The sequence below is a fragment of the Lissotriton vulgaris genome, chromosome 7 (genome assembly GCF_964263255.1).
Source record: "Lissotriton vulgaris chromosome 7, aLisVul1.2, whole genome shotgun sequence".
NCBI lineage: Eukaryota > Metazoa > Chordata > Amphibia > Caudata > Salamandridae > Lissotriton > Lissotriton vulgaris.
In genome coordinates this window covers 214,880,923-214,904,221 of record NC_141695.1, presented here as the reverse complement: position 1 = coordinate 214,904,221, position 23,299 = coordinate 214,880,923, and the positions used below count along the sequence as shown (strand labels likewise).

The 23,299-nt window shown below is 44.0% G+C and overlaps 1 protein-coding gene across 1 annotated transcript in view; it reads right to left on the bottom strand.

Annotated features, from left to right (window-relative positions):
• ZBTB32 (zinc finger and BTB domain containing 32) overlaps nucleotides 1–21,144 on the bottom strand; it is a 182,614-nt gene extending 161,470 nt beyond the window's left edge. Inside the window, exons 1-2 of the mRNA XM_086928603.1 lie at nucleotides 21,043–21,144; nucleotides 19,005–19,091 (exon numbers count right to left, since the gene is read on the bottom strand). Coding sequence (XP_086784729.1) covers nucleotides 19,005–19,091; nucleotides 21,043–21,064 — 109 coding nt within the window. The 5' untranslated portion in view covers nucleotides 21,065–21,144. The remainder of the gene's footprint in view (nucleotides 1–19,004; nucleotides 19,092–21,042) is intronic.
• Nucleotides 21,145–23,299: the final 2,155 nt, after the last annotated feature.

Below are 23,299 nucleotides of genomic sequence, written 5' to 3'. Positions count from 1 at the left end.
AGAAACCATGTTCCTTTTCCCTTAGTCATCCAACCTTGGTCAGTCTGGACCCCTCCTTGTTCAGTCCATTTCTTTATTTCATCTGAAGTGGCATGTGTCTGTATGTCGAGTACATCTTGAGAAGGATCCCTGACTGTCATATCTTTTGTCAGTAATGGTACCTCTGTCTTTGTCGTGTCTGTTGGTGTCTGGGCTGTAAGTTTAGCAGTTCGGTCTGCCAGGTCATTACCCTGGGAAATTGTGTCTGTAACTTTGGTGTGTGCTTTGCATTTTAGGATAGCTATGGCTGCAGGCAAATGTATTGCTTCTAACAGGGCCTGTATAAGCGGGCCGTGCTGAATTTTGGCCCCATGAGAGGTCAAGAAACCTCTCTCTCGCCATAATACTCCGCAGTCATGAACAACGCCAAAAGCATACTGTGAATCTGTGTAAATGTTCACTTTCAAGTGTTTAGCTCTTATGCAGGCTTGTGTCAGAGCGATGAGCTCTGCTGCTTGTGCTGACAGTATGTCTATTCTTTGTGTCTCTATGACTTCAGTGTTAGTGGTCACGGCATATGCTGCCACTAACTCTCCTGCACCCGTTCTCATGCATGATCCGTCTACATAGAGTGTAAGTTCAGGGTCTGGAAGTGTCACATCTGTCAGGTCTTGTCTTGGTTTCGTCACTATATTCATTACTTCCACACAGTCATGTGGTGCGGTGTCTACTGTACTTGAGGACAAAAGTGTAGCAGGGTTCAGAATGTTACATCGTCTGATTTCTATATGTGGCTGAAATAACGTCAGTTCATATCCTGTCAGTCTCGCTACGGTCAAGTGTTGTATCTGTGTACTGTTCAAGAGAACTTCCACTGCATACGGTACCTGGACTGTCAGGGGGTGTCCCAGCACTATAGAGTCACTTTGTCTTATGGCTAGGGCTGTTGCTGCAACTGATTTCAGGCACGCAGGTAGAGCCTGGGCCACTGGATCCAGTGTACTAGAAAAATAAGCACAAGGCTTGTGTTTTCCTGCTTGTTCTTGTGTGAGGACAGATAATGCTGTTCCATCTCGTTCAGTTACGAAAAGCATAAAGGGTTTGCTGTAACTAGGAGTCGCTAAAACTGGCGCTTGACATAAGGCTCTTTTTAATTCTTCAAATGCCAAGGTATGTTCTTGTGTCCAAGGGAGGACAGTCGAAGACGCTGCCTCCTGTGTTGTCAACTGTATGAGTGGTTTGGCTAGATAGGCATACTGGGGAATCCATTGTCTGCAGTATGAAGTGAGGCCAATGAAGGCTCGCACTTCCTTTTGTGTCTTGGGCTGTGAAAGGTTAGCAATTAACTGAATACGTTCTTGTGTCAGCTGTCTACCCCTCTTGGACAGCAAGTGTCCAAGGTACACCACTTGCTGTGCACAGAATTGCAACTTTGAAGGGGACACCTTGTGCCCCTTGTCTGCCAGAAAGTGTAAAACTGTCAGTGATGCATTTTCGCAGTCTGGTTCTGATCGTGCTGTAATTAGGATGTCGTCTACGTACTGGAGCAGTGCAGTGTTGGTAGGCATGTTAATACTGTCCAGCTGTCTCTTTAATGCTTGGCTGTAAATGCTAGGACTCTCTGTAAAACCTTGGGGAGCTCTCGTAAATTTAAAGCTGCGTCCATTTAAACTGAACCCGAAAAGATACTGGCTATCTGGATGAATGGGAACACTAAATAAAGCATTCTTCAAGTCAATGACAGTAAAGAACGTTGCCTCAGAATCAATAGCAGTCAGTAATGAAGAAATGTCTGGGACCACTGGGTATTGAGGTACTACACATTTATTCAATTCTCGAAGGTCAACAACTAGTCTGTAAACTGGTGGTGCATTAGGGTCTGTTCGTTTAAGGATAGGAATGACAGGTGAGTTACATACATTCGAGTCAGTCTCCACTACCACCCCTTGTGCAATGAGCTCGTCAACAATTTTCAATAAGGCCACTACGGCATCAGGTGGTAACTTGTATTGTCGTATACGTGGTAGTACAACTCCTGCTCTAAGAGTGACACGGTGTGGTGTTATGTCCATGTAGCCTACGTCAGTCGGACCTTGTGCCCATAGGTGCTGTGGTACATTCTGGAGTCTGTGGTCAAAATCTTTCAACACATAATGTCCCTTAAAATCACGTAAGAACAATTGTACTTCTTCTGGAGAACAACATATAACTGCTCCTAGTTCTTTTAATGTCTTTATACCAAGTAAGTTTTCTGGACATGATTTTGTAAGTAGCAAGTCTGTGGTACGTGACAATGGCCCAACCCCTAGGGAGACTGGTTTCGATACTTCATTAACAATAGGCTTTCCTGAAAATCCCAGGGAAACATTCTGTGAGCCCGAGAGGGGTGCCCCTGGAACCTCGTCATGGCTGATGGTAGTTCTGCTCGCCCCTGTGTCAATCAGAAATTTTCTGTCTTTTCCCAATACACGACTATGTACATAGGGACCCTCTTGATCTACAGGAACCTCAATAAGGGGCAAGCCAACTTCCCTCTCAAGGCTGTTTCATGAGAATGCTTGGTATTCTGGATAGTCTGACTGCGTGTACTGATACATTTGTTGTGTGGCATGAACAGGCGGTGGTGGAAAATTCGCTACTGTCTGTTGTGCGTTCTGTGGTGTACTATTTTGCGTACTATTTTGCCTAGGAATGTGTGGTCGTTCTTTTGTCTTGCCTGTAGCTATATTGTGTTTCAGGACAGCACATTCCTTTACATAGTGACCTGGTTGTTTGCAATAATTACAGTTCCCTTTAACACGTATCGTGCCATTTTTGTTCGTGTTTGCCGGTACCGTTTGGGCAACCAGCACTTTCATTTTTGTCTCTTTCATGCGTCTCTTTTCCTGATCCTGCTCTTCTCTAATCCTGTTCTGGTGATATTGTAGCATTTGCAACATTTGTGAAGGGCTGTTTGCTTGCCAAGTACTCTCAACCTTCAGTACTCTATTCTTGATCTGGGGTAGGGAATTCTCTACTAATTTGCTCACGAAAAGATGAGGATATGACTCGCTACTGGGCTTAAGGCCACTATTAATTGCAAAGCATTTCTCGAATCTAGAATAGAAATCACTTGTGTCCTCGTCTTGTTTCTGTTTACAGGCTGAAATAGCATCCGAGTCTTCCTTTTTAGTAATCAATAATCTCGGCAAAACCTGTATTAGGAGTTCAGGTAGTTCTCTAGCTTTGTCCCCAAGACCAACACCCGGGAGCCTGGCTTTATCCTCTGTTTCCAATTCTGTCCAACTTAACTTTTTCTCTCCCACCTCCCAGTCTTTTTCCTTAAGCTTTTCGTAAATACCTGCAGGCAACAGTACTTTCAATAGTTTCAGAATGTCAGCGTACGTGTAATCTCCAATGCGGAGAATGTCTTTTAATTCTCGGTGAAACCCCCCCGGGTCTTTATCATGGCAGGGCAGCATCTTTTTCATTTCCAGTATTTCTAATTTCGTCAAGGGAGTGTAAACATACACTCGTTGAAGCTCACCGGTTGCATTTTTTACGGGATGTACCTCTCGTAGGGGGTTCTGTCTGTCTATGTATAGGTGCCTTCTGTCGTGGTGTGGGGCGGGAAGCATGCATGTGGTCAGAGAATTCAGGTACTTATGTCGTTGATCCAGGATAACATTAATTAAGTCAGTACCCAGGCCTGTCCATCTTTCTAGAAGTATGTCGTCCAGTAATTTATACAAGTGACCGGGATCAGAATATTGACTTTCATACAACGTTATCAAATGTTGGACCATGTAAATACCGGCCAAACGCTGTTCATTCGGCGGAAGGCTCAAGAAAGTTTGGGCCACTATATCATTACTATATATATTGGAATTGGACACCCACTGGGTGGCTGACCGGGCCAATTCCTTTTCGTGTGGGGTGTGGGATCGCTCGTTCTCTATCTGTCGTTTCAGTGCTTTTTCAGTAGCTTGGAATAGATTTTCAAGGGAATATCTTTCTTTTATAGCCTGTCCCTGTTTACGGTAGTCGAGGCACTTGGGCCTGTCAAACTGTCGTGCTTTGCCTACGTAATTCATTTTGTCCTTTACCTCGTCTGACTCTTCCTGTGATGACTCACCCTTCTCGTCAGATCCTACTCTGTGTATTGCTAATATTTCCTTTCGTATTTTCTTGTACATGCTATCTGTCTGTCCCTGTTTATCATGCCTACCGGCATCTATGTTATCACTCCATTCTATCAAACCAGGCTGTACATCTCCGTCTCCTTGGTCTTGTTCCCTGATCAGGCAGTTGATCATAAAACGTAGGATGTAGTTCTTAACCCCCACCTTTCTGTGTTCCATGGCCTGTTCTATACTCTCGGGTCCCTCCCCCGTCCTGATGAAACGGTATATTTTATCTAGGTGTTCTTTCATGTCAGGTAGTGTGACCAAATAGTCGACGGCTTGTCTTAATCTTAGTGAAATCACGAGCATTGAGTCCTTTCCTGGTACTGGATCGTAAATACAGCGTGAGATTGCTACATCTACAGTAAACTTATATGGCGTTGATGGCGTTCGCCCTCCCTCTACGGCCCCTAGCCCTACGTCGTCTTTCACGGTCTGCTGGAACTGTTGGAGCTGATCCGCTGATGGGGGCGGAGGAAAATCTGCGTTTACATAGTCTGGTGCGGGCTCCTCTAGATAGGAGGAAATAAATCCCTCTGATGCTGTCGGCTTCTTTCTACGTACTCTAAAGGGTACAGGTGGTGGCGTTCGCGACCTACGGGGTGTTTCTGAGGGGGTCACTCTAGCTAGTTCTTCTGAGAGGACAGGATAAATACCAGTAACTACGGCATTTCTTTCTCTATCAGCCTGTTCTGCCATGACCCGTTCCCCCTCCTCCCGCAGTTCTTTTTCTTTGGCTTTTTCCGCTGCTTGTTTACTTCTCTCTGCTTGGTGGAATTCTTTCTCTGCTCTCCTATGTGACTCTTTACGCCATAACTCAATGGCATCTTTCTGTGAGGGTCTTGCTTTCCTTTTCCATAGCGCTTCCTCTACTCTCATAATGCATTCAGAATCCCATGTTCCCGAGATAGGCCATCTGTACTTCTCCTCTAAATCCTTCGTGTAATCTACCCATAGTTCTAAATACAATACGGCATCTAGCCCATGCTTATTATACATGTAATGACCAGGTGTGTCTCTAGGCGGGATGTTAACTGGCTCTTCTAATATGCCTTTCCTGGTCCCTATCTGACGTAATTTCGAAAACAGTGGCATGTTGAAACCAACGTAATGAAAACACAATACACACAAAATAGACTGACTGAAACAATCATTCACACTACAACACTAAAACACTAAAACAGATACAGTCTAACCTGATACATGGAGTAAAACATGTACTTGAAAACAGTTAACTTTATGCACTGGAATACAGTACAACCATACCGGTCTCAGAAAGAGACACGTCTTTACCGTGCCCACCGAAATGGACCCGTCTTTACCGTGCTCGTGTGAACGGACACGTCTTTACCGAGCTCAAATAAATGAACCCGTCTTGAACTTTATGCGTTCCCACTAGTGGTACTCACCGGGAAGCAGAACTTGAAGGCCTCGGAAACTTGATACTGCGCGAACTTGATACTGCGCATGCGCCGCGGAACAGGTGGACCTTCGGAAACCTCAGACTTTGCTCTCTCACGGGTTGGGCTCTGGTTGGGATGATCCGCGATCCTCACCGCCTCGTGTGGATGCCTGGTCGCAGTCCGTTTCCTCCGTGGGCCTGAGGGAGTAAGCAGGAAGTCCTGCTGGCGTGTACACTTTGAAGTCCGTCACGGCTGTAGAAGGGGGCAAGGGCTGGACCTACATCGCCGGCGCGTGGGGAAGCGGATTTGTCCCTATTCGGGCGCCAGATTTATGTGGTAAATAAAGTATTACCATGTCATAATTTCTATAAATAAACAAAGGGTCATGCATATAATGAGAGGCAGAGTCCGTGGTGTCCGATTCAAAAGGGCTTTATTTCAGTAACTCGAGTTAAGGGAGAATCGGGTTCCATCACCACTAAGGTTCAGGAAGGGTCTTCTAAACTTTATTCACAGAGTACAATATTTATACATTAAATTGCATAGAGAAGGAGGAGCGCTCCAGGCAGAGCAAGAGAAAGAAAGAGATAAGAGCATGTGGGCGTGCATGAGGGTGTTCACTTGAGGAGTCATAGGTGTGTCATAGGTGGGTGGATACATGGAGGGGGTCTGCATGGCCAGCTGAAACCTTTGCCCTACTTGTGTGCGCAACTTGGTCAAGACGTGCAATTGACGTGTAACTGGGGGAAGCTGGGGGGAGCTGACTTTCGGTCTAGTAGAGAGGCCTTCAGTGTCAGGACGACCTGCACGTATGGTATTATCTGATATCTTAAGTTTGGAGGATGTATTATCTGAAGCAAAGGTCGCTCAAGCAAAGGTTGCTCATCACCAAGAGCCAGTGTGGGCATATATTTCTTCGTTCATTGCGTGGGGGCTTTGGGCTTTCTATGGATGCGAGCTCTGCAAATCACTTGGAAACAGAAAGGCTAGGCCCTATCTCTGCAGACGGGTTCTGTTTACCTTCTTCACTAGGCAAGAATGTGATTCTGTAGAGCAAGCAGATAACTGTGTGCAAAATACTGTCTTGGCACCCCGGGCTGGGCCTCTCTCAGCTGAGCCAAAAGTATGCGAGGTCAGGGATACGTAGCTGAGCTGCAGCTCTCAGAGTGTCTGGAGGCATGAAACCTTAATTCGGGTCCTGGCTCAGGCTGAGCCACAAAATGGGTTCATCTCGATTTTAAACGTGCACAATACAAAAACATGGGCAACATGGGCCTCAGTGCAATATTAACTTTTTTTTCATGGAAGGCTTGGTAACTGACATCCTAAAGTGGGACGGAAATGCAGAGGCATTATTATTGCAGGCCATAGAGGGAAAATACATGGATGACATGCACATACACTAAACGTGGGGTACACGCAGGGGACACATTGGCCATGTAAAATTTCATTTTCCTCAGGTTGACCCTGTCTGGTTATCTAGAGGGAGAAGGGTGACTATTATGTCTTGTATCTATGGAGGAATACTTTGAAGTGTGCTTTACTGTCTGTACTAAGGAGTAGAAGCAATGATCCTTTGCCTTCATGAGCTAAGTCCCAAAGCCACCAACATGCCTGCATTAGCAAAGAAAAAGCTGGGTTGGGCTACACTCATTGTTCCCCTGATGCCCAACACTCAGAGCTCTACCGATGCACAACATATAGGGTTCTTATGTGACACATCACCCAATGTTCGCCGGCAGTGTCACAGAAGCAAGTCTGAACCTATCCGGGTTGCTTTTCCCATCTGATGAAGTCAGGTAGCTCCTTTTGTGGGGTGACTATGGCCTGTAGTATTTGCCACAGCAGCACTGACTGATGCAATCATGTAGGAGCTTTCAAAGGAGGGAGGGGAGAGGGAGTGGGTGGGTTGCTGGGGATTATAGGCAGGATAAAGTGCTCAGAGCCTTCGCAAGAGTTTTCTCCTTCCTTTCTGCGACTGCCCGAGCTAGAGTACTGCTGCATTCCTACAGATCCACCCACCCCCCAAATCAAGTAAGGGGTAGAGGCACTATACCTCCAACCAGTTTGAACTGGTAGAGCTGCTTCAATACATTTTATGAACTCGAGTTTCTCAACGCCCGCCGCACACTGAGAGAAAATACAAATTGACAAAAAAACCAATGTGTCTGCCTCCTGGGAGTCAAGTATTGATGCTTCTCCTGTGTCACAATGCCCAATTGTAACAATCAACAAAATATAGACTGTGCAGCCTCGAGATGCACAAATGAGGAGTGTTTGGGGTGCAACTTGTGGATGAGTATCCTGTTCAATGCAGGGGTGTGGCAACAATGGAGTTACGCAAGCGAGCCTGCCATGGTGTTGGTGTCAGTTACTGTCTTGGAAGGTAGAACCATTTTACTTTGCTGCAATCGGGAACGTCCTGCCTCCTAATAATGTGTTATGCATGCATTAGTGGGGACACCACACGTTGCTAGCTGTCGAGTACAGCAGAAATGTATAGTTCGGAACCCGCTGCCACTCGCCTGTGACCTGTGCACCACTGGAGCACTGGACTGGATTTGTGTTACTCTCTGTGTCAGAAAGCGAATATGGCAATATAAGGCAGTAAAAGAGGTGCAGTTACTGCTAACCTCGCTTCTCGTAAGCAAGGATTATAATTAAAAAGTGGGTGTTTAAGCAATGCTTGCAGGTTTTCAAAACACATAAATAAAAGACATTGCCATTTACAATGCCAATAGCTCAAAATCTGGCAATACGAGACCTCTTGCATTGCAAATGCTTGTTTTCAGATGCAGTAAAGGAAGGCTGAGAGAAAAAAAAACACTTCTGTCCCAGCAGATTGAACATCCAACTCAATGTAGCTAGATGGCATATATATTTAATTCACCCGATACATGCACAGGGCACGTACATCCACAACTCACAAATCACACATTTCAAACACAACTACATACCATTCACATATACTATAATCAGACAATAAATACCGAAGCTCAACTACCAAAGCATTCACACCAGAGGTTGAAGTGGGTGGGATCCATTGGGAACAGTGTTCCCAACCTTTTTACATTTTACAAAAACAGTTCCTCTTCTTTTTGTTAAAGAACAACTGCTCCTGAAAGGTTAATGCCCACCTTGAGTTACCTTATGCTGGAAGGGGAGAATGTGGGTCTCCTGTACTGCGAAAACAGAGGAAAAGACAGAGGGGCATATTATCAAGCACGGCGTTAAAATTATCGCCGCTTTAGCGGCAGAAAACTGCCGCTAAATCGGCAATAATGGGCTTGAGAATATGCCCTTGAGAATTCCAATAGAAGCCCATATTGACAGCAGAACATGGGCTTCTATTGGAATTCTCAAGGGTATATTATCAAGCCCATTATCGCCGCTTTAGCGGCAGTTTTCTGCCGCTAAAGCGGCGATAATTTTAACACCGTTTCTTGATAATATGCCCCTGAGAGAGTTAAAGCAGAAACAAACCATCTCTCCACAGTGTCTGGTACCGAAAAGAAATATAAATGTATGCACATGGGTAATTAGCCAATGTAAAGGCTGCTTGGGAGCCAGTATAAGCTTTAACTGTTGCAGTCAGTGGCGTAGGAGGGTATTGTGGTACCCGCTGCAGAACATTTCTTGTCACCCCGGCTTGACAAAATGGCAAAAATATGTGTTTAAATCACACATTTTTGCCATTTTGTCACCCCCCTCAGTGATAACAACCGGGGCAGTCAGCACCCACCGCACCACCCTTCCTACACCACTGGTTGCAGTCCTTTGAAGCTTCATGTTCAATGTTGTTTTATTTTTTGGGAGGTACAGTAAGGGTGAGTTCCTCTGAGTTTGCACCAGGTACATGCCCGGTTATTAAAATATATATTTTGACACCACCTATTTTATCTTAAACATTGACTCATTTAGTACATTTTGCAGCACTCTATCTTATACTGTGTATCATTGTAAAAATAATGACTTTCGTATTCACACTGGTTTTTGTCAGAGGCCTGGACTAATAGCACTATAAATACACATTTCTTTTCTATGGTGTACCAACTAGGATTAAAATCTGTGTGCCTAGGATTACAGACACTCAGACGCCCATGGTGGTCTCTTATACCACCCGAGTTTTCCTTCACTTTCGTTTAATTTGCATTTATTTTCCATTTAAGGTACATGCGTTATATTTTATCAGCAGTTACTACTAAATGAAGGATGAATAAAATTGATACAGAATATGCTGCCATATAATAAGGCACTGTATAGCATGCCTGGTTTCCATGGATGTCCACGGGGACACTGCATGCAATATGTAAAGAGAGGAATAGATGGCCCCTAGATAACACAGCCTATGATATGGCTTCCGTGATCTCACTAACACATTATTAACTAATGCAAATATAGAACTTGTATGCACGTGGTCAGGAAAATGACATCAGATTCTAACATCTTGTTGGACTGGGAGAAAAGACACAAACCATATAGTTGATTAAACATTTAAGTAAACCAAGTATATCTTTACTCTCTCATCAAAATAGGTGTTAACCCAGACTATCAAATCGAGCATATTGAGGTATGCAAATATCCAGGACAAAATTGCAAAAGATAAGTACGTACAGTTTTCCTATACATAACTTCACACATATGTGTACATTAGTGATATATATATATATATATATATATATATATATATATATATATATATATATATATATATATATATATATATATATATATATATATTTATATTACCTACTGGCGGTCGCCAGTAGGTATATATAGTTAGGATTTTTTCTCTATGGGATTTTTGAAAATTCTATGTCTAATAACTTTGGCGTTTGTGGACGGAATTGGCTGAAATTTTCAGGAAAATGGAACATTTTGTTTCTGAGCAGCCCCTGACAATTTGGGGGGGTTTCATCAAGTGGGGGCCGAGAAAAAAGGGGGGTCCCAAAACGCTTTTTTCCCATGTTAATTTCCATAGGGCGGTTGGCCTCACTTTTAGCTCGAACGGCTGAATGGATTTGCACGAAACTTGGCAAAATTGTAGGGACTGTTAGCCCGATGTGCCTTTGCTAGGTCTCAATATATGTGCTCCAGTGGATTTTGAGTAATTTAGGTTCAAAAAAAGATATATATCTGGGCGGAGCCTAACCACACATCTGATCTGATTGGCTGTCAGCACTTCATCCAAGAAGTGTTGGCAGCCATCTTGGGACCAATATACATGATAGCACCTCATTAAAAAGCATTGTAGTTAATAGAGGGTTTTAGGACTTTAGTTACATTATAAATCATTTGTTGATGGTACCATACTCGTTTTAGGAATTGTGGTGGGTTCTGCTGTGATATCATGAATATTGTTTGAAAGAAAACTAATATCTCATGATTTTCCCACAGTGGTTTGGAAGGGGATCTATAAGCTAAACTGAAAGCATATTTTCTGTAAATTCACATTATCTTTCTCAGTCATGTGAAAATGAAGTCTGACATTCTCAGTAAAACATGTACATCCAACAAGGACAGAGACTGTCAGTTGATTCCTTTGTGCTCTACTGCAGCCTCCTAAAGTGTTCTAAAGAACAACTAGAGCGCTAACAGTCCTACGTATTACAAAGGTATAGCACACCTGGAGCCATCGTGATGGGAATAAAGTGGTAACTCTTAAAACATTTAATTTAACAAGCATTTGCAATGCAATAGGTCTCGCATTAGGAAAGTTTGAGCTATTGGTCTTGTAAATGACAATTTTTTTATTTATGTTTTGTTTTTGAAAATAGCTAAATTAATAGCTTTGTCATTTACAATGCCAATAGTTATAACTTTCGCAAATGTGACACCTATAGCATTTGTATTGCAACATGTTTTGTATTTACGTGACTTAGATGTTTTGATGCCAGTCAGTGCGCAATTTAAAGTTCAAATTGTAAAACCCCTTACTATTGCATTTGCCAGAGTTCACAATGTAAAACTGTAAGAATCTCTCAGAGAATTCATAATGTTAAATCCCTTCCTATCTTAGTGGTCGCAGGGCTAGACCATGCACACATGCCAAAAGACACTATTCTGGTGAGACTCGCTATTTTGGGGCCAGAAAGTGCCTTATATTAGCTGCCCCCTTAAATTTGCCTTTGCGTCGATATTAATCAATGGGAACAATATTGTTTTTCAAAAACACCCTTTCTCCCCATAGCTGCCAAGTTTCCCAGGTCCATGAGTGATAAACTGCGTTGAGTTGGACGATAGGACCTTACTCGACCAGCCCGAGGTAAAGGAAGAAGGGCTGCAAAGGAAAGAGCACTGTGGTATAAGGAGCTGGTAAAGAGGGCATTGGATGGATGCATATGGCTGCATATGAGCAGCAGATTATAGGCCCATAAACAAAAGCTTTTTTTATAGCAAAGATATATAATTTCATTATAAATCACCAGCTATTTATTTTTAGTAAATACACATTTGTTCCTCAAGCATGCACGTTTTATTAAGTTCTCACATGCAACAATCCCACAATAGGTAGAATGTGATTAAAATCCCCATGCTTTTTAGATCACATTGTATACATGCCCGTCATATACCAAGTATTTTCGTCATTATGCCAAGGATGTTTATAACTGTACTATAAATATACACAATGAGCTTGAATGATGGGTAGCATATAAATACTAGCATGGCCCCCAATACAGACTTCAGTATCAGTAGCCACAGTACTGACTAATTCACCGAGCCTCAAGACCATTAAGATGACTGATATCTTGCTTGGACTTAAGATGTGAACCTTTACTACAAACTCACTACGAAATTCGAGAGGAAAAATATTTACCCTTTGGGAGCTTCAAGAAAGAGTACGAATGTATTTCTACATTAATAAGACATCAGTCAAATTAAAAAGCACCCGGATCGTAATTTTGTACACGATAAGGGTGTTTGTTATGAGAAGAGGTTCTCGGGGAGATGCAGGTCAGATGGTATAACTCAAAACAGATTTATCGCAATCGTATGCGACCATCACACAACTTCCGAGTTTCCTTCCAATGGCTTCAAGGGAACATGCAACTGGGAAAGTGAATTGCGGTACATAAGGCCCAAATGGTGACATACGTTTGCCAAGCACACAAAATACACTGCATTTCTCAAAGACACACACATTTAAAAAGACATGAAAAAGAGATCGCTGTCCCAATGTAGGCAAAGCACTGAGCAAAAATAACACAATTAAAAATTAAAACATTAATATTCTTATCTTTATTCTCTATGACCACATCAATTGCAGGTTTTCACTTACATTAACTAAAGAGAAAATTAATGTGCAGTGCATCTTCATAAACACTTCAGTAAAAACGAGGAGGACTCTCTTGTGAAGGACAGATGATGAAAAAATTGTAACAGCAAATCGACAACAAACATCTCCTCCCCGGCAGGTGCGCCCCAGTCCCGTGTGTGCGAGTCCCTGATGAAGCTCTCACATTTGCTAATACCGGGTCTGTTTTCAAAGTTCTAGCCAATGGATGTAACCGAGAATCATGTTTAGACAAGCCAGCAACAAAACAAAAAACAAGAGAGAGGCGACTTTTTTTTGTTGTTGCAGATTTATATAGCGCGAAATCGGACCGAAGGTATTGAAGCGCTTTACACAAGCACCAGTTACAGTACACGCACACGGACACATTCATTTTCCCCGGGGCCGTGCCTACCAATAAAGATGAATGATTTGGCCAGTTACAGGATGCTGAGCCGACGCCGAGGTGTTAACATGTTTTCCCAATGAGCACAACATGTAGTAGAGTAAGGCAACTGATCAACTTCTGTAAGCACGGACACCCCTGCATCTGAAGAAAAGGGACTGCGCATCGGAGTGCCGCCGCGCTGCCCGCGGCAACCCGGAAGCTCTTGGCCGGCCGGCAAATCAGGTCGCGGCCGACCGGAAGTCCCGCCTCCCGAGGTCCGCGAGCCCGATTGAGAAGAGGAGACGAGCCGCGCCGCGCCGTGAGGAGCCCGCCGGAAGAGCGCAGTCGGTGAGTGGGGCCCAGGGCTGAAGTGAAGTGCGTGCGTGCCTGTGTGTATGCCTGGGAGGGGAGGGGGGGGGGTGTGTGTGTGCGCGCGTGCGTGACTGTGTGTGATTGAGCCTGTATGTGTGTCGTATGCCTGCGTGTGCATGCGCGCGCCTGTGTGTCTGTGTGTGTGTGTGTGTGCGCACGCGCGCCTGTGTATGCGTGCATGCAGAGGGGTGGGGGCTGGCTGTGTGCGAGCAGGGGCTGTGAGTTGATCTGCGCAAGCGCGGGTCAGACGCGCGCTCCCGCGGGGAAAACTGCGAGCTCGTAACAGATTGGTGTCCTCATTCCCCAGCATTCTCACTAACGGGCCACAATAGGTCTGAAGCAGACACCGTCAATGCTCACGCATTGAGGGTAGGTCTGCTCGACCTAAAAAGGAACAACATGAGGGGGTATATTATGCAATAGAAGGTATTATTAGTGCTGCAGAAAGAAAAATTAGGGCACATTTTGAGTGACTTTTCAAATCCTCTTCTATTTCATTAAAAAATTCTGACATGCAGTCTCCCAAAATGGCCACCAGAGACAAAAGAGCCCAAATGTAGCCCAAATATCACCCAGATGTAGCCCAAGTATAGCACAATGACAGAATGTCCCAGAGTGTTCTAAAGAACAACTAGAGCGCTAACAGTCCTACTTATTACAAAGGTATGGCACACCTGAAGCCATCTTGATTGGAATAAAGTGGTAACTCTTAAAACATTTAATTTAAAAAGGAACAAAATGAGGGGGTATATTTTGCCATATGAATTATGATTAGTGCTGCAGAAAGAAAAATTAGGGCACATTTTGAGTGACTTCTCAAACCCTCTTCAATTTCATTAAACAATTCTGACATACAGTCTCCCAAGATGGCCACCAGAGACAAAAGAGCCTAAATGTAGCCCAAATATCACCCAGATGTACCCCAAGTATAGCCCAATGACAGAATGTCCCAGAGTGTTCTAAAGAACAACTAGAGCGCTAACAGTCTTACTTATGACAAAAGTATGGCACACCAGAAGCCATCTTGATTGGAATGAAGTGGTAAGTCTGAAAACACTCAATTTAAAAAGGAACAACATGAGGGGGTTAATTTTGCCATAGAAAGTATGATTAGTGCTTCAGAAAGAAAAATTAGGGATCATTTTGAGTGACTTCTCAAATCCTCTTCTATTTCATTAAAAAAATTCTGACATGCAGACTGAAACATGCACTTTGAATACCAGCAGCAGACGTCCCTGGTGAGCAGTAGCTTTACTACAGTGATCTAATGTGCAACTAGAGTGCTAACATTCAGAATTTATGGCAAATGTGTGACACATCTGAACGCCTTCTTGATGGAACCAAAGTAAACAAGCATTGAAAATGCAATAGATCTCGCCCTCGTTTAAGTTAAAGCCATTCTGTTTGTAATGAGGTGGCTTTTTAGCTTTGCTTTTATTAGTGTTTTTTCAACTTTCATGTAAATAACATGCATCTGTATGCATATAAGTATATGTATGCATGCATTTATGTTTGTATTTATATAGATATACAGATGATATATGTTTATATATGTATGTATATATATATATTCACTGAAAAAACCATAGGTTATAGACCATATATAGTTAGGAATTAGCATTTACAAAACCTTGAAAATTCACTGAAAAAACCCTAGGTTATAGACCATATATAGTTAGGAATTAGCATTTACAAAACCTTGAAAATTCACTGAAAAAACCATAGGTTATAGACCATATATAGTTAGGAATTCGCATTTACAAAACCTTATTTTACTCACACAAAACCATTGAAATTCCATATATAGTTAGTTGCACTAACTATATATCGCGCACCCGCAATCCACTGCTGATGATGTCACATATTACATCATTCATGACATGGTCAGTGACATCACTGATGACATCACTGATGACATCTCAAATGACATCACTGATGACATCACTGATGACAACATCCAGTGACTGTATGTTTCTGTAAAGTTAAAATATGTCTTACATATTGAAGAATGAGTGGATGTATAAGTGTCTGGATGAAGGATTTAGTAGGTGCATGACTGACTGTATGAGTGAGTGATTAAATGTGTCTCACTGAGTGCATGGGTTAGTGACTAAACTGTCTTAATTTGTGCATCATTATGTCTGTTGTTCTGTAAACTGTTGCATGTGTTGATAAGTAGCTATATGAGTAACTATATGGGTTATTGATTGGTTGCCCAAGTATTTGTATGGGAGACTGAGTGTGTGTGGCTGGGAGGTGTATGACTCTGTGCATAGATGTGTGAGCAGTTGATTCACTAGATGTATGGTTTCAAAAGTGCATGTGGAAACAGCTGTATGGGCGGTTGACTGTGTGCATGAGTGTATTGGTGAGTGAATGGATATCTCAGTGCTACATGTCAAAGTAAGTACATATGTAAAACACAGTACATGTGAGAGTTGACATATATAAATAACTGTGCATAAGAGCCAGTGAATGTGTGAGTGGCTGTATGGATCATTGTGAACTTGTATCAGGGATTGTATAAGAGAGTAAATATGTGTTAGTATATGTTTGAATAAGTAAAGTTTGTATAACTGTATAGTTGAGGAAATGGAGGTGTGATTGATTCTTTGCATGACTGACTAGGTGTGTGAGTAACTCCATGGATGAGTGACAGTCTGTGAGTGTCTGTTTACACTGATTGTATCTAAGGTTATATTAGAGTCTGAAGAGGTTCATCGTATTATCACATGAATGATATCATCAGTGATGTGATCAGTAATGTCAAATGAGATGTCATCAGTGATGTCATCAGTGATGTCATTTGAGATGTCATCAGTGATGTCATTTGAGATGTCATCAGTGATGTCATCAGTGATGTCACTGACCATGTCATGAATGATGTAATATGTGACATCATCAGCAGTGGATTGCGGGTGCGCGATATATAGTTAGTGCAACTAACTATATATGGAATTTCAATGGTTTTGTGTGAGTAAAATAAGGTTTTGTAAATGCGAATTCCTAACTATATATGGTCTATAACCTATGTTTTTTTCAGTGAATATATATATATATATATATATATATACCAAAAGTGGCTGGACTCTCGCCAGTCGGGTGCTCCGCAATGTGAAGATGGACTCACGAAAACATCTCACATGAACACTGCCAAAGGAAGCAGCTGGCACTCATGGGGGCCTTCCATAGATTCCTTTAATGCATCCAACCGCAGACACGTTTCAGCTTTCGCCTTTGTCAATGCTGATCACAAACAAAATGAGTCACTCTCCATGATGTTTTTAAACTGGTTGCAACAACTTCCCATTGGAGGATTGTTGAGTGCAATAAAGAGAGGACTCCACTCTTGATGTGGTGAATACCAATTTACACAGCCGCCATGTTTCAGTATGATTTATACTATCTGTTCAATAACTGGTGGAAGTTCAGGTGGTGTTTAATGTAGGTGGGTCCTTGGTTGTGTGGAGCCTTGTGTGTGTGGGTTAGCAGCTTGAATTGGCTTCTCTTCAATATGGTGTGCCAGTGGAGTTTGCTGAGGTGGGGTGTAATATGAGTTCAACGGAGAAGGCAGAGGATGAGTCTGGCTGAGGCGTTCTGTATGGTCTGAAGTCTCTGTAAAAGGTGTGCAGTGATTCCTACGTAGACGGCATTGCTGTAGTTTAGTTGGCTGGTGATGAGAGCTTATATCACAGTGCATCTCGTGTGTAGAGGTAGCCACTTGAAGATCTTGACTAGCATGCGCAGAGTGAGGAAGCAGGCATGGTGAGCCTGTTGTCAATGATTATTCTGAGGTTTCTGACATGGTTGGAGGGAGTGGATGTGGGTCCTAGGTCAGATGGCCACCATGCGTCTTTCCATGTGTTGCTGCTGTTGCCAAAGATCAGTACTTCTGTGTTGTCTCTGTTGAGCTGCAGGCAGTTATTCGTCATCCAGTCGGCAACATTTGTCACACATCTGTGGAAGTTGGTTCTAGCGGTTGTGGGGTTGTCAGTGAGTGAGAGGATAAGTTGGATGTCATCTGCGTAGCAAATTACGTTGAGACTGTGGTATCTGGCTATGTTGGCCAACTGGGTCATATATGCGTTAAAGAGCATGTGGCAGAAGGATGAGCTCTGGGGGACACTGCAGGTGATCTGCTTGGGCTCAGATGTGAAAGGTGGTGGATCCTCTGGGTTCTTCCGGTGAGAAAGAAGGTAATCCATCTGAGCGCATTCTCTTGGATGCCAATGTGGTGGAGTCTTTCGATCAGTGTGCAGTGGCATATGGTGTCAAAGGCTGGTGAGAGGCCAAGGAGGATCAAAGCTGCTGTTTCTCCTCACTTGAGCAGGGTTCTGATGTCTTCAGTGACTGCGATCAGGGCGGGTTCAGTGCTGTTATTGCTGCAGAAGCCAGATTGGGATTTGTCGAGTAGCTGGCTCTGCTCCAGGTGTGTCAGGAGTTGATTGCTGATGATCTTTTCTAGTATCTTCATTGGGAAGGCGAGCAGGGAGATTGGTTGGTAGTTTTTGAGTTCGCTTGGGTCAGTGGAGGGTTTTTTGAGTAGTGGTCGATTGGCGATGGAGGGATCAGTCCATGTGAGTTCTGTGACATGGCTGTATTTGACTGGAGGTGAAAATTGGGTCCTGCGTGTGTCCTGCAGTGTCGTGGGTGATCTGGATCGAGGAGGTGTGCAGTGTTTTTGTCATTGGGGTCGTCAATGTAGAAATGTAGGCCGCTGAGGAAGATGTAGTCCTTGGAGTCTAAGGCTAGGGGGCAATGAAGTCTACAATAGTGTTGCAGAAGCTGGAGCATGGGCCTTGGGGTGGGTACACGAAGGTGCCTTTGTTGGTTGTGTTGTGGTCCATGTGGAGCTTGAATTTGAGATGTTCTATGGGGGTGGCAGTGTTGTCGGTGATGGTGGTACACTGTATGGTCTTTTTGTGGATGATGGGTGTTCCTCCTCCCGGCTTGTTGGTGAGGTCCTGGTGAGTGAGCATTTCACCTCACCTTTACTGGGAAGGGTGAAGAGTGAATATGGTGGGGTAGGAACCCTGCCAATTTGAAAACCCTAGATAAGGCCCTACGTGTCTGTTCTCTCATGTTTGCATCTCTTGAGTCCTTGGCTGTGTTTCAGCGGCTCTTATCTGGGAATGTGGATTGAGTCTACCTTTTCATTTGCTTGTCTTCTCTCATGAGGACTTTTGTGTGAGTCTCACTTATCCCAGGTTGTTGTTTTTTGCCTTTGTTATCTTTGGTTGGGTTTGAGTCTTTGGTGTCTAGGGGTAGATTAAAATGTTTCGCATATGGGATTGGATTTAGATTTCCATTACCTAGGTATGAAGGAAGGTTTGTCTAATTTGAACCTCTCCTACATGGAACTGGGTTTGAATCACTACTTGTAGGAAAAAGCTTCAGTAGCCATAATTTCCATGTAGACCCATTACCTTCAGTCCGCTGTTGACAATGGGTCCTTCGCTCTTCAGAACTGCTGAGCAAGTCATCACATTGTGTGCAAGGCTCGGGCTGGTATCCTGAAAACAGAGACAAGTTAGAAGAATCAGAACAAGGGCTTATCTGTTGCTGACAACTACATCAAAAATGAACTGTGCATTAACCACATTTTTCACATCAGATGTGGGTACTAACCTCAGACAACTACAATACAGCTGGAGAATGATCAAGGAACACAACCTTAGCCTAGATTTCAATCGCAGGGACTGGTGATGACCACAACCAGCACTAGAGCATGGCAATGCCTGCAGACCTGTACAAGACCTGGGCTTTTTCGACAACCCCAGTATAAAACTTTTTCAGACAGCACCAGACCTGGACACTGCCATCACAGCAAGATGCTAACCATAGAAAAACTCCACATATAGACATTGAAACAAAAGTGATACACCCTGACCTCAGATCATCATCTGAAAAGGGTTCTGTCTACAAAAATACACCAGGAATAGGCACTGACCAGAGACCTTCCCTAAAGCTGGACACTGACTGCAAACCCACACTGTAGCTGCATGCTGATCATAGTTTGACACTATTGAATAAGAACTGACCGTGGACCAACAACAGAGATGGCCACTGAACACAGGCGACTCCTGTGACTAATTCCCGAAGAGGTCATAGATCACATTTAAGCACCAGAGACGTACACAAGCCACAGGCATACACCAGGGCTAGCCAATGGCCATAAGCTGACACCTTTAAGGTGGCAACTGACTACAGACCTACACCAGAGCTGGGCACTAAACATAGACCAAATTTAGATCACGACTTGGACCACAGACCAACTCTAGAGCTTTGAAATGACACCATAGCAGGATCCCCACGATGAACCAACAGCATCCAGTGGGCACTGATCACAGATTTACGGCATGGCAATAATAGTGATAGGCAATGATATAGGCACAGAGCTGGGCCCTGATCACAGACCCATGCAGTAGCGTTAGCTTGACAGGGCTCACAGAGTCATTTGCCATAATCTCTCCGTAAAGCTGGTCATCGACCAAAGACCCACAGCAGTGCTGGTCTGTTCTCAGGTATACATCACTGAGCTTACCATAGCCCAATTCAAGAGTTCACCACAGACCAACAACAGAGCTGCACTCTCAGAACAGACAAATACTAGAACAGGACAATGGTAAAAGACCAAATTCAGAGTTGAACCCCGCCAACAAGCCAACCCTGTAGTGGAGCAGTGACAACAGACCAACACAAGGCCCAGAAAGTAATCAAAGAACAACACCTAAGCACCACAGACTAACAAGAGTACTTGGCGCTGACTGACTGAAGACCAATACTAGACATGGACACTGATGAAAGGCCTGCAGCAAAACTAGGTATTATGCAAAGATGGAATCGAGAGCTGGGCTTTTGTCACAACCTACATAAGAGCTGGGGGTTCGCAAAACACCCAAGCCAGGTCTGAACCTTGATCACAGACATACACACACCAGAGCAGGTCACTACTCACATCTTAGTTGAGCTTTGGCTGCAAGCAGACACCAATTGATGCGGCAACCCTGACCTCAGGCCCTCGTGAGCACTGGGTCCTGAAATAAAATTCTTACAATAGCTGGGTACCGACAAAGGACCTTCTTCGTACATAATCACTGACCATCAAGCCTTGTGATCGGTGAGCAGTACCTCAGACCTTCAATACAGCTATCAATGGATGCGAGATACTGTGACATCAGATCCTAATGACAGTCGCCAATGATCGCAATCTCTCTTCTAAGCCAGCCCCCGCCCCTGGGCACTGATGGTAGAGTTGTACTATAACTAAGCAAGTCATGGACCACAGAGTCTTACATAATCTGCATAGCAGGCACTGCCCATCATCTAAAGAATGATAACCACATATCATCAGATAATAGAATTGAAGATTTGATATGTGCTCCTAGGTCTGTAGTCAGCCACCAAACAGGTACCATGACTGAGCTTTGTGAGAGGATTAGACCGCCAGCAGTAGGGTCTTACCTGTATGAGACACGAGGTGCATCCTTAGGCACAAGTCGTTTAGGAAGTGCTTCTCACAAATCTTGCATCGATACACCGCCTCAGGGCTTAGCAGCTTCCTGGTCAGGAAAACCAAAGACAATTTTTAAAAACATGGCCAAAAGAAACTACAACTTCTGAGAGACTGGACTAGGCATAGTCAAACTCATATAATCCAGAAACACAGGATAAGGTACCACTAGACAGTTTCTACTCTGCTATAATGGGGTCAGCGTCCCTGTTTACCTCTCCTTGACTGCTTGTTATATATATTTACACTGTCAACTCCCAAGGTCTAATGCTTCGATTAGCTCATTCCATGCTCAGGTCTTTTATCTATGTTTGTTTCACATGTCTATCCCATACCTAAACCCAAGACATGAGGCCCTCGCCACCATGCCGCTCCCTAATTCCTTTGACACAACTATCTAATCAGCAGTCAGCTCCTTACTGCATGTTCAATACCACTATCCACCCACTCATATTCCTAGGTCACCCCTACCAATCATGCCCGAATAGTCACAGTGCTGGCCAGCCTTCACAAATCATGCATTACAGAGCACCTATCAACTTACCATCACCCTGAAGCTATCCAGGTCTACCTACTATGAAGACCTCATCTCATACCTACACTGCAACACCAGAAACTATAAAGACCTTGTTACGTCTTTTTACATACTGAGGTTCAGCACTATTTAATTTTTTTTTTTTGATGTGATGTCCTTTTGCATTTTGTACTTTCTGTATCCTGATATGGTCAATTTTTTTTTAAAGAACAATGGATTTTGTATTACTGTACCTGTACTTTTATGGTTTTCAAACAAAACCGAAATAAAGTTTTATTGATTGATTGATTGAATTAATGTTGAGAGCCTTTAATAGCAGGCAGCGATGTAAACCTACCCGAAGCCTTGGAGCATGAATGAAAATGACTTCCACACTCAAACTCACCACGACAGTCCAGTGCATGCTCCTCTTTCCGCAGCCACATTGCTCTCTCAGGTTCTTACCATACAACCTTACCTTCTGCATCCCCTTTAAGCTCAGCCTCATCCAGACTACCCTTGGTACCATGCTCTCCTGCAACCCTCCCTGCCCCCCAACACATCATGGGGTCTCTGCCTCATGCAGCTGATCTACGTCACCTTTGTCATTCAGCCAATTCTTTCTAATTTCCACCCTCCAGTCTGCTAATCCCCCCTGTGGTCCTTCTTCTTGGGTTCATGCTTCTCTCCATCAACACTTTCACCCATCTTGTCCAGCCCTACAGCTCATCACTCTACTCCCCCATGCACCCAAAGAGATTCAAAACAGTTCTAGATAGCCACTTGCACAGAAAGCCCTCAGGGGTTCCAGACATTCCATCCAACTACTACTGCCTTATCTCATGTGCGCACTTCTTCTGGCTGGTCTTCAACTGGATCTCACACTACTTATCTACCCAGGGCATGACCACTCCTCCTGCCCCTAATTGGCATTCTACCGCCTCCACTCAACAGAAACTGCACTCAATCATGTCTTAAAAGTTCTCTCCATGTCACAACACAACCGCCCACCTGTACTCTGCCCTCAGTCACCTCGATTGATCTAATACTATCAACACCACATGTCCAGCTACACTCAGGAGACAGTCAGGTGGCTATAACGGAGGCTTCACCTCCCTGTTGCATGATTCATGCACCTTCCTAAGTTGCTCTGGCAACTCACCACACAGCTTTCTACCCGTGGGTACTCTCCAGGCTCAGATGTTTGCTCCAGGGGCAGCATTAGGCATGTGCAAGCTGTGCACCTGCACAGGGCCGCCAAACCCCAGGGGCCACCATGCCAATATATATCCTTAATATAATAATCCTCTGAGGATGGATACATATTTGCATGGCGGCCCCTGGCAAGGATTTGGCGGCTCCCGCTCTGTTCCACTTCCAAACACCCTGACCCCCCCTCTTCACTGGCCTCCTTGCCTGCATTCCTCCGGGGGCCCCCTACCCACACTCCCTGCCCAGGGCCGCCATGAGCTTAGAGCCACCCCTGTTTGCTCTCATTCTCTTTTCTCAATGCCACCTCTTTTGGCAATATCAAGTCATTGATCAGATTCTCCTACTACCTATTCACTGATGAGACAAAGATCTATTATTCCACTTACATCCCACAGCTCTAAGAAGAAAAATCAGAGTGCCCTGTAACCATTCAACAATGGAAAGTGCTTTGTTTTCCTCCCACGATCATCTACGCCTTCCTA